At 49.5% G+C, this 12152-nt stretch overlaps 2 protein-coding genes across 2 annotated transcripts; one reads left to right on the top strand and one right to left on the bottom strand.

Moving 5' to 3' along the window:
- Window positions 1-2084: 2084 nt before the first annotated feature.
- On the top strand, window positions 2085-3345 carry INS49_008682 (uncharacterized protein; the record flags this gene model as incomplete). The annotated part of the gene is made up of 3 exons (XM_043169421.1): window positions 2085-2197; window positions 2331-2969; window positions 3162-3345. The coding sequence occupies 3 exons, from the start codon at window positions 2085-2087 to the stop codon at window positions 3343-3345; spliced, it is 936 nt and encodes a 311-aa protein (XP_043027101.1).
- A 1100-nt stretch (window positions 3346-4445) lies between these two features.
- INS49_008681 (uncharacterized protein) lies at window positions 4446-5510 on the bottom strand (the record flags this gene model as incomplete). Its single annotated transcript, XM_043169420.1, has 3 exons — window positions 4446-4563; window positions 4686-5377; window positions 5505-5510. 3 exons carry the CDS (start codon window positions 5508-5510, stop codon window positions 4446-4448), a joined length of 816 nt encoding a protein of 271 aa, XP_043027100.1.
- Window positions 5511-12152: the final 6642 nt, after the last annotated feature.

The following is a 12152-nucleotide window of genomic DNA, read 5'->3' as shown; positions in this document are numbered from 1 at the left end:
AGCTTCCTCCCTAGCTTGATCTCAGCTCATGTCCAGCTGGAGCATGGGCGACGTGTCCTGACATTCAATCTGAAGCCGGGACGGGCCATGTCCCTGTCACCTGCGACCACTTTCGACCACTTCTGAACGCGACTGCACCACCGGGGGGTCGACCGAAGACCCCACCGGTTGACAAGGGAGTTGTCCTGGGGCAACGGGGAAATGTGTTTCAGGTCGCACACGTCAAGCTTCTTCGACTCCGAGACGCCGTGGCTACGACGCAGTGATGAAGGACTTGTGTCAGCACAATCCTGGGCATCAGTCAAGGGCAGCCGAGCTGGTAGGCTACATATAATTGTCAAACAGCCTGACAGCCGAAAGTGAACAGCCGGAACACTCTCCGAGATGATTGGATCAAGCCACAAATGCACAAGTCGTGGTTTACTGCTTCATGCCAGTGATAATTCCGCTGTGATCACTCAGCGTCACACCTCCCACAAGTTGCACTCGCCACACATGGGCCCAGCTGGGGCCAGTCCTCGATGTCGAAGAGTTTTGCGAATCGCAGCCGAGGTCATGTGTCGTGATGGATATCCTTAGGACTTCGAACGCCTTCCAGTGCCAGGGATCAAGGGGCCAGCCTCTCTCTCAGCTGGAAGAAACCGAAGAACAGCTCCACAGAACATCAGCTCATCAGAGAAAGGTTGAAACAACGTCTGCTCTCTTCAGCCGAGCACAGCTCGGTGTGATTGGAGGCTGGCGCGCTGGCCCGGCGAGACCGCGAGCAGGCGAGCACTGTCCTAGCAGGTGGTGGGTGCCTGGATCCTGTTGTGGTCAATGGCAGACCTCCAAGGTCACGACTTGTGAGGGCTGGATGGGTACTGGTTCGGGTCAACCACAGATCAACAGATCTGACATTCTGATAGACTGCCCCGTCAATGAGCGCCCGACACGAGGTGGATGTGGATATGGTGGCGCGCAGGCCAACTTAGTCATGGCCGGCACCTTGACACCAAGATCAACAGCCCCGACGCATCCACAGACAGTTCCAGACGGCTCCCCTCGACAGGCAACGTCTCGACGCCATCATGCCCGCCCAGCTGTTTTCCAGCCAGAAAGGCTACGCAGTACTGCGACTGCTATCGCGTGTCAGTCCATCGCCACAGCGTCGCAATCAAGGTTGCAGCAGTCAAGTTGTCGCGGCATTGAATGAATGCACTGTACGGTGTTGTGCAGCCCTTGGTACGGCTGGCTGTACGGTATGTAGGCTGGACCCCTGAGCGGGATGAAATCCCAAGGATCTGATCGGCTGCGTGGTACCACAGCACTTGCAGGCTGCGGAGGTACCCAGGTACCCGGATACCCTGGACCCTGGCCAGGCCCATCTCGCTGCGCCCGCATCGCGTAGTCTGCCAATGTGGTACTGTGCAGAGCTCTCAGCAATTCCATGTTCGTTCGGTTGTTCGCGCGTTCGTTCGTTCGACGACATCAACTTGCACAACGCACAACGCTCCAATCCCGCCGTCACGTCGCCTGGGACAACCGCATTGCATTGGGCCACATTGCATGGCATTATCTAACATTACATTACACTGCACTACACATCAACCACACCTCGTCGGCCTGCTTTTTCCTGTTTGTCCAGTGCCTGCCTGTCAGTCACTCGGTCAGTCTCGTCTCGGCTGTGGTATCACCCAATTCCGCCCGCCTCTGCTTGCCGTCCGTCCCATAGCCGTCCGCGTCCCCATACCCAGACCCAGACCCAGTTCGCGGATCTAGGGCAGACCTCGCTTGTTCCTCCAGTTTCCCTACGTCTCCCGGCCGATCTCCTTTCTTTCCTCCTTCCTTCCTTCCTTCTTTTTGTTCTTTACGATGTCTGCCCCCGGTCCTCCTCCCCAAGGCTTCCTGGAGCAATCCGGCACGCTCCTCTACACCGCCGCCTCCTGGATGCGTCTGCCGGCCATAGCTTCGACTGTAAGGCATACTGCCTCCCTCCCCTTGTTCACGGTGCTGCCTATGTCATACACCTTCTGTTTGCTTCCCTCCGCGGCGTTACATGTCGTTCGACCTGCCGTCGCCCCGGCATCTGCCTCCCTCTCCTCCGAATGCGCCGGTCCGTGACCGACGACCGAAGGCGCGACCTGAGGCACTTCGCTAATCTGATCGCGTCCAAGGGCGTTGCTGCTGTGCTCACCTCCCTCCTCTACTTCAAACAAAAGTAAGCCCTATCCCCCTCCCCCGGGGAGTCTGACCAACTGCCCCGGTCGCTCTATAGTCCAGGTCGCCAACCTATATGTGTATCAATTATGGCTCGTCACGCCTGGTTCCGAGAGACTGACCCAAACTCCCAGGGCTCTTATCTATCCCTCGCACATGCCACCGAATGCCCGAACAGATGTCCCCCGACCCTCGCAGTTTGGCATACAAGACTTCGAAGACTTGATGATACCCACCAGCGATGGTGAAAAGCTGTCCGCCTTCTACATGCGCGGCCCGCGTCATGGCCGCAACTCCAAGGTCACCGTGTTGATGTTCCACGGGAACGCTGGCAACATAGGGCACCGTCTACCCATCGCTCGCATGCTCATCAGTCTCACGGGCTGCAACGTTTTCATGCTCGAGTACCGAGGCTATGGTCTGTCCACGGGCGAGCCGGGCGAGTCTGGAATATGTCTTGACGCGCAAACCGCTCTCGACTACTTGCGCGACCGGGCGGAGACGAGTGACCACAAGCTGGTCATCTATGGGCAGAGCCTGGGCGGGGCTGTGAGCATCAAGCTCGTGGCGGACAACCAGAAAGAAGGCGACATTGCTGGCTTGATATTGGAGAACACCTTCCTCTCTATGCGCAAGCTCATACCATCCGTCCTGCCCCCTGCGAAGTACATGTCGCTTCTATGCCACCAAGTCTGGCCCAGCGACTCTATAATACCCAACATCACGAAAATACCCATCCTGTTCCTGTCCGGCCTGCAGGATGAGATCGTCCCGTGAGTTCAATCCCGCTAGCTCGTCTTGGCCCACGGCAATCTGGCCGTCCCACAGAACCTCAGTGCCCCATGTGCCGACTTAGTATCCTCGTTCGGAGGATTCAGCCGGCGCTGGACTCTCTGTGCTTGGAACTGCCATATTACCATGTTCATGCATGACCTGGTGTCTCGCGCTAATCATGTATGTCTCAGACCAAATCACATGCGCAAGCTCTACGAGTTATCGCAAGCACCCAACAAGATCTTCAAGCCGCTACCCGGTGGCGACCACAACTCGAGCGTGCTCGAGGAAGGTTACTTCGAGTCCATATCGGACTTTATCGCATCCATCACCCAGGAATATCCCACCACGCCACCCGAGAAGAGTCGAATGTAGCTGCGCGAGTATTTGGAGCTGGAGAGAGCCGGGTCGTGAACTAAGGGCCGGTAGTGCGGGCGCCTTCTCACCGCCCCCCGGCGGCCGGAACCCAAGGCGAGGTCACTCCTTTCTATCGGCATGGAATTTGTGCTCTTTGAGTAGAGAGCATGTGGCGGCATCGCTGGATGGGAGACCGGCGTCGTTAGGCATGCATTGACGAGGCTACTTTGGCCCGCGGTCTGGGAAAGAAAATCGCGCCTTTGATAAAGATACCCCCTTACGGATTTTAACTGTATTTCTATCTGCCTAGCAACCAACTAGGTTTTTTTTGAACGTCAAAGCCGGTATTCGCCTGTCTCACAAGAGCGCGGGATGACTATCCACAGAGTTGTAATGCTTCGTCCGAGGAATGGAGGTCTTGGGGTGTAATTACCACCACGGGCGATCCAATGACGGATGTTGACCGGGGTCCGGGAGTGGGGCCAGCATGTTGGTGGTATTCAGAAAAGAAGCACAGAGCAACCACAACACTTCAAAGAAGCAGTCCAAGATCGGAAACCCTGGTCTGTCGGGATATTTGAAGAGACTCCACCTTCCTCTGTTAATTCCCCGGGGTAACAAATGACAGTGTTTCAGAACAGATCGAAAAACCAAGGCGATCATGCCTAGAAGTCATTTTCGATATCTCCCATCTCGCGTAGATCCCCCCATATGTGCTATCAGCCACAAGCGACATGATCTCATGGCGAAAAAGCTGGATCAACACACCAAGAACATGGGCTGACGATCATTTCATTTACTGTCGCCACGATTACGGACGAGGCGTGCCTGGGTTTTCCTCGGTTAAATGTAGAAGCTCCCACGCACGTGGAACATCGAGGTACCGCCGGGCTCGCTTGATGCCCGGGTTTCTTTTTCTGCGAGTCCCATACTAAAATGGGCAAAAGCGAGATTTACATCTCATCACATCATCCACCAGTTTTTGTCTGTCCTCAATGGAAATGCTGGCCTCGTGTGCATCGCCTTCCGAGGCGTCTCCCCGCTCCCCGATTGCTATTGCCCCGGCATTTCCACCCCACCCCCCAAATCCACCTGTTCAAGTCAAGAACACAGCCCAACTACTCCTCCGCAGGGACCTCCCCCCTGTTCTCCTGCTTCCTCGCGCCGAGCCTCCGCAGCGCAACGAACCCCGTCCCGGGGACCTTGGCGTCGATGACCGGCGCTGCAGTCCACTGCCTAGGTCGGGCGGCAGCGCCTCTGGCCACCTGGGACCATCCGCCGGCGCCGCTGCCGCCGGACCCGTCGCCCTCGCGCCGCAGGACGTGGAGCGAGGTAGTGTCGGCCGAGCACAGCACCACCCCGCCGGCGGCAGGCCGTCGGCCGCGACGGCCTTGGCGACCTTGGGCTTGAGCGCGGCGAGGAGCGACTCGACCTGCGCTGGGGCGAGGGCCCCTGAGGCTATGGTCGCGGCCGTCGTCTTTGTCGTAGCCCTGATAAGGACCTCGTCCGTGGGGAGGAAGCTGGTCGCGAACGTAAGGTTGTTCCTGTGCTCCGCTGGGACCGCGGCGGCTAGGTCGCCGGCGAGGGCTGAGTCAAGCTCCTCAATAATGAGGCCAAATCTAGGCCTCGATATCAGGAGGGCGTTGTACGGCTGCTGGGCAGGCTTGGGTGCCGAAGACGCCTCTGCGCGCGCCGGCGCGGCTGTTTTGGCGATCCGCACGCACTGCATAAGCGTCTTTCTCGGGGCGGACACAAAGCGCGGGCCCTTGAATATGCTGACGTGTCGATGAGGCTCGGGATCCTGGCTCTCGGAGTCCAGACCAAAGTCCTCTGCCAGGGCGTGTAGAAATTGTCGCTGGTACGGCTTCATAGGCTTGAACCGCATATTGCGCAGGTTCGACTCTGCGAAGACGCGGAACTCGCGCTCCTGCGTTTGCGCCCACTGGGTGTTGTCCCGGAAGAGCTTGAGCGTGACGGCCTGATAAGGGATGTGATCATCCGTGTGGTCTGGTTCGACGTTGAGCGCCTCGGCGAGCTGACGGTTACGTTTCTGCCGCGCACATTCGTCGTCACATTTCAGGGCTTCCCGTTGCGGCCCTTCCGGGTTGATCCGTGTGGATAGGCACTTCACTTTCTGCTTGCGCCGTTGGCAGTCGCAGACTAGGAACGTCTCTGACTGGCATGGTTTGTCCTCGTTGCAAGGGAGTGGTGTGTGACATTCGTCAACACACTCGTGGCCTTGCGGACAAGACCGCCTGGCCTTGTTGCATCGCTGCGAACAATGCGTGCCAGGAATGTCTACGTCTTCGCATTCACCTTCTCGATGACAGGGCTTTTGACAAGTGTGTAAACTAAAAGGGATATCAGCACACCTGAAGCGGCACATGAGTTCGTAAAGTTGTACGACATACCCGCATTTCAGGTCCTTCAAACAAGGCCGGCCGCAGCGAGGTTCCTCAAACCAACATGGCTGGTTCTTCAGGACCTCTTTGCCGCATATACAGCGCTTTTCAACCAAGAATGGGCATTTGGGACACTCGACATCATCTGGGTGGCACTGGTGCTCAACCTGAGGGTGGTTGCACGTTGTTCGAGGCCGAGTGCACGGAAACCTACACTGAGGAGGTTGGGTGCCACACTTGAAGATCAAGTCAGTAATTGTAAGACCCGAGGCTAGAGGCTAAAAAGGTATACGTACTGGCTGGGGAGGATAGAGCCGCGTGCGACCGCAGGCGCAGGCTATTTCCTCAAAGATGGCCTCGAGGCACGAGTTGCAACTGCCTCGATGGCAGAGTTGCTCACAAAAGTGTTTTTGACACGCCAGGAGGCGCCCGCACATCCTAGAACAAATATGCTCATCTTCAACATCGTCGAGGGCAGCATTTGCTCTGCGCCTGTTTGCCTGACGCTTGGCCGCCGCTTTCTCGCCGCGACAGCATCGTGAGTCGCATTGATGCCTTCCACAGTTCAAAGTGGCGCGACATGTTCGGAAGCACATCGGTTGCTGGACATCTTCCGGTGGGACTTGCTGACAAGTAGACTCAACGGTTGTTCGGCCGCATTGACAGGAAATATCCATCTTCTGGAAACAGGGAGGGCATTTCTCAGTATGGCATGTTTCCTGGCAGAAATGGCCACAGGCCATCTTGATACCACAGGTCTGCGTGCAATGGGCGATTTTGTCTTGGCATGACTGTCGAGGTTCCGACATGATCTCCTCCAGAAGTGTCTTGCCGCAAGGGCAATGTGTAACCACATCAGGGGACAGAGGACAGCGGGCTGCTTCTTCGTCTTGGGGATGGCATGGCTTCTCACACGTGTGGAAGCCGCAGTCGTATTTCCGTCCACAACCTTGGTCGCACGCGAATGAACCTTCATACCAGGTCCCGGTGGAAATATCGGACTCTTCGGATAAGTCGGCTTGCAATTGTCCAAAATTGTAGCTTTCAAGGATGTCCTCCCGTTTATTGCAGAGGATCTCCTTGCGTTCCTTGCCGCAGTAACAATTCGAGAAGACTGGCACACTGCAGGAGCCACAAAGGCCAGGATGACACGTTTGACTGCAAAAGTGCTCTCCACATGGTAATAAATCTCCGCAGATCTCGTTGCAACTAAAGCCGGTGACATAGTCAGTGTCGACGCATCGCTTCTGAGAGGTATGCTTGCCGCAAAAGCACGGCTGGACGGGGCCCATGAGCGTGCAAGGCGGACACGGGCCTGAATGACAGGATAACGGGCACGGATGTGGACAAGTTGCGCGTGGCTTGGAGCAAGTCTGGCCACACGAGTGAGGTGGCAGCCCCGGGGTCGACTTCGGATTCAGCTCCTTAGAACACCAACAATGGTAGGGGCCGGGCTCCTCCGTCAACTTTGAATTGCAGCCAGGACATCGCCACGTCGGTTCCTGGCCTTGGGGCTGCTCGCCCTCCATTTGGCTCTTGTACCATTTCCGGGTGCAGTGGTGATGAACAACTGTCCAGCAGGTAGTGCACGCCCATATGCGCGACGTGCGGACGACTTCGGATGAGCATATTACGCACTCATACTGTCCGTTGTCGATGTCTTCGTGAATACGCGTTGTCAAGTCTGGCGCCTCAGACTTTGATGCTCTCCTGGGTCGTGGCTTTGGCGCGTCCTGGGCTTTCGACTTGGGCGGCCGCCTCTCCCTTGGTGGTACGGGCTGGCCTGGGACGAAGGCAGGAGCATCGGCGCTGAGAGACGATGCGGCGTCTTGGTCCACTGCGGAAGAAAGGTGCCCGCCGAATGCCCTGCGAGGAGCGATTTGGGTTCCTTGAGCAGCCTGACCACCCCTACCCCCTCGCCTCCCGCCCCGCCTGTCCCCTCGACCCCTTGAGCTTGCAGTCCTCGAATCCACTGAGCTGGAGGCCCTCTCGTCGGCGGGCCTGTTTGAACCCTCTGTCGTTACTGGAGTCGCATTGCCGCTTGACGGCGGCGCTTGCCCTCCTCCTCCACGGCCGACAGCTCTATTGTGTGCTCCTCGGCCTCTTCCCCGACCAGATCTGCCTCTTCTGTTTGAATTCGAAGTGCCTCTCTGTGATGACGTTGGTGGTGGTGCCCCAGTGGCAGGCGTGACTTGAGAGTCAGCCATAACGATGTGAGTGGGTGTTGAGGTGTGGCGTCCCAGAATGGTATGTCGGGAAGCCAGCTTGGTGAGGTTTGATGTTGCGCTTTTTGAAATACAGCGACTTCGAAACGTTGGTGAAGGTTAGCTTGCAGGAAATTTGAGTGTCGTCTCAAAGTGAGAGATGAGATTACTTCGAGACGAAAGGTGAAAGTTGAAGGCGATACAGACACAGATGCAGCTGGGTAGTCAATTTTGGAATGAGAGGCTGAGGTAATCAGGTTGGCCACTGCAGTCAACGCAAAACTTTGTTGCTTCGTGCTGTATTCTAACTGCAGACGAGACAAACAAAGCTCCCTCTCAGTAGCCCGGTGGCGAGCTGGCTGGGTCTTATCTGGAGCGGGCCTGCCAGTATCCCCAGTGTGCGGGTGGAAAACAAAGATTTCGCACTCGTTGACCAATTCACTTTTCGGCAGGGGCGAAGCCATCCACAAGTGACTCAGAATGAATGATGACCCAGTCGTCGAAACAGGCACCTGCACACCCCTGTAACCGAGCCTCTGCTAGCCGCTTACGGGGCCCGAGTGTTGCTTGGCGCGGCCTTGCCACCGGTCCCGACCCGGGATTCTGGGCCTGGACGGGGACCGGGACCTGAACCTGAACCTGGGGCAAGCCTCCCCACCCTGGACCGCAACTCGCACAATGTCATCCTGCTGTCTCAGAATTGTGACTCTTTGCACAGCCCTATCGAAGCCACCAAGATACCACATCAGTTCTTACTGTGAAGCTGACTGAGAGCTTTCGAGCCCATGACTCCCCAGCTACCACCCAGTCGGCATGGCGAAAGTTGGCGGGACGCATCCTCTCACCATTGAAACCCGAGCAACACTCAGTAGTAAGCGCCCACCAGAAACCTGGTGTGAGATCTGGCCGCCCTGAGCACGAGAATACCTTAGTGGTCTCAAGGTTTCACCACCTCGGCCTAGGGTCACTTTTTGCAGGTACTCTCCAACGAAACTTCACATGTGATAAGAAACCCTAAAACTCCTCCCTCATTTCAGATCCGGTGGCATGCCTAGACTTTCGAGAGTTGTCCTGTTTCTGCATATAACACGAAATCTTCTTCAGAGGCAGAATGCTGCGGTCTATCGTGCTTCCATTAAACAAATGTGCGCCATAACACGAGGACGCCCCCCTCCTCAAGTGGACAAACCGCCTCTTCATATACAAGACGTTTTACCCTCAAGCCATGACTCGCGAAGAAAATGACACAGGCGTATATGCTTGGATTCTGTGGCATCACAGACGCACGGAAACCATTCGTGAGTTCCACTGCTGCAGGCCCCTATCGTTCTCACCAACAGTGTCCTATGTAGCTTTTGACTACTACTCGTCCACCATTCGGCAGTAAGTGGTATGGCAAGTTGAGGTCTTGATGGCTTTTCACAAGCCCTCACAGAATTGACATTTTGTTCACTGGTATACCGCTCACCAGCCTGCTGAAAAATGTCGGCGGCTGAAAATTCCCGCAAGATGTTAACGGCAGACAAGGATGGAATTAACATCAATACTCGCGTGTGTGACTGGTGAAACATAATATGCACATACAACGTATAGAAAATACGACTATTAGACCAATGGACTCTGTTTCACAAATAGCGTATGGAAGGCAGGACGAACTATGAATGACCTCTACCATGACCAGAGTGGCATGAACAGAAAGATTGGCCATTGGATGTCCTCCAACTACATCTAAAGGCTATGAGTCTCCAGAAACCAGGTCAGTCGTTTTTACTGACGATGGTTTATCGAAGGCGTATCAGTATTGTCTGCGCACTTCTAAATTGCCAGTGTAGGTCATCATGGCTTCTGTGTTAAAGTATATTTCTAATACAGCCAGTCTGGACGCGCAGTCTAGTCTCATTTCACGTCATAATACTTCCCTTTACCTTTCTGGGCTCTTTTCCATGGCAGAACCTGGACATGAACATGATTTCTCTTTGAGCCGCCAAATTAAACCCCGACCTAAAACAGCGAACGGGTGCCGGTGCCCACGAGATCGTCATCCGTGAGATACAGGCGCTTTGTAGTTGCGCCAGGTAGGTTTCGTCTTCACATCAGTCGCCATTCAGACACCGAGTCCACTATTGCCGCATATAAGATAGCAGACGAGCGGGCTTCTCCGCCGAGATGAAAGGCGAGGGTAGGATGCCCCAGCACGTTGAGCCTCTCAAGTCCTAATACAGCTTTTGATGAGGTGGGATGACGTGTTGCTTCACAGCAGCTAGCCTCGCATCTCTTCGTCCAAGGAGACACAGAGCTACGATATTATTGAACAAATTTCTAGCACGATGAGAGTTGCATCCTTTTTGACAGTATACTTTATGTCGTAGTCGTTCACAATTGCCGAGGACAGTGTTAACCATATTTAACACCGCATGCTAGAGATCTATGACGCCCTGCGACATCAACTAAGATGGGCTTCTTAAGGCAGATAGTCTCAAATGTTGCATGCACATCCCTAACCCTAGTTTGCAACCACTTTCTAAAATGCTTAAATAACTAAATTTCTTTTATTTCCTCCTTTTAAACTACTCTTAAGAAATAAATGCTTTTATAATTATGCTTTTAAACCTCTTATAATACTTATAGCCTTTTATAATTATAAGCCTAATTTACATAAAATAATCTTTCCTTTTTATAAGTTATAAATAAGTTATATAAAGCATATCTTAATTATATTTATTTTATATTATTTATTTCCTTTTATTTTTAAAAATATATTTATATAATAATTATAAATGCTTTTTTAAACCTTATTAATTAAGTAATTTATTTAAATATTTATTTCTTTTTTACTTAATTTATTATATTATAATTTTATTATTAAATTAAAAGGTGTTAAAAATTTATAAACCTTAATATATTAAATATAGCCCTTATTAAGTAATTAAATATAATCTTAAAATTAAATTCTTAATTTATATAATATAAAAAAAAGAAAAAAAATATTTAAAAAGCTTTATATAATAAATATTAAAAGTATTTAAGTAATAATAAGCTTTTAAAAAATAAAATAATATTTATTTTATTTTTTTCCTTATTTTTTAGCTAATTAAAAAAGGAATATAATTAATATCTTTAATAATAAGTTACCTTAGCTCTTAATAAGGTAATTAAATTTAATAAAAAATAAAAAATTTAAAAATAAATATAAAAAATAATATTTAGCTTAATTCTTTCCTTATATTTAATTAAAATAATAAATATAAAATAATTCTTTATTTAATAAATAATTTAAAATATTAAAAATAATTTCATACCCTTTAAGTTAAGCATAATAAATACCCTTTAAACTTAATATTAATAATATTTAAAAAAAGCAAAAAAATTAAGTATTAAATTATAATAATAATATTAAAACTATATAAATTTATATTTATAAGCTTATACTTATAAGTTACTTAAAATTAAGGAATTTATTAATTTAAATAATTTCTTATAAGTAATTATAATATATATTACCTTTAATTAAATAATTTCTAAGCATTAAAAACTTATTAAATAAAACGCATTAAGAAATTTAATTTATTTCTTAAAAACCTTATTTAAAAAATTAATAATATTTTTATATTATAATAAGCTTATATTAATCTTTAAAAATATTATAATATTTATTATATTAAAATTAAAAATATCTTTTAAAATAAAAAATAATTAATTAAAAAAGTAATTAAGAAATAAAAATGCATTATCTTAATTATATTAATAAAATAAAATATATAAATACCCTTATTAAAGAATTAATTAATAAAAAAAATATATTTAACCTTTTATTAATTATTATTATCTTTATTTTATGCTTTAATAAATGCAAAGGTATAAAATTTAATAATCCCCGTGAATTTAAGGTAAATATATAAGAAATTTACCAATTTATTTATTTATATAGTAAATTTATAGTAAATTTATTATAAAAGCTAATATTTATGGTAAATTTACGGTAAAAGTATTATAAATGCTAATATTTATAGTAAATTTATTATAAATTCACCCCCAACCCATTTATATTATATTAAATTCCCTTTAGCTAATGATTTACCTTTATATATAATCTTTTAATTAGCTATGTAAGTAATATAAATTAAAGTAATGTAATAAGTATAGTAAATTTATTATAAAGAATTGGCAAATGCTATAGGATTAGCAGGGTAATTATGCATTATTTATAAATTTGCAATAA

The sequence above is a fragment of the Diaporthe citri genome (assembly GCF_014595645.1).
Source record: "Diaporthe citri strain NFHF-8-4 chromosome Unknown scaffold_3, whole genome shotgun sequence".
NCBI lineage: Eukaryota > Fungi > Ascomycota > Sordariomycetes > Diaporthales > Diaporthaceae > Diaporthe > Diaporthe citri.
Note: the sequence above shows the minus strand (reverse complement) of the source record. Positions and strands in the feature narration are given on the sequence as shown.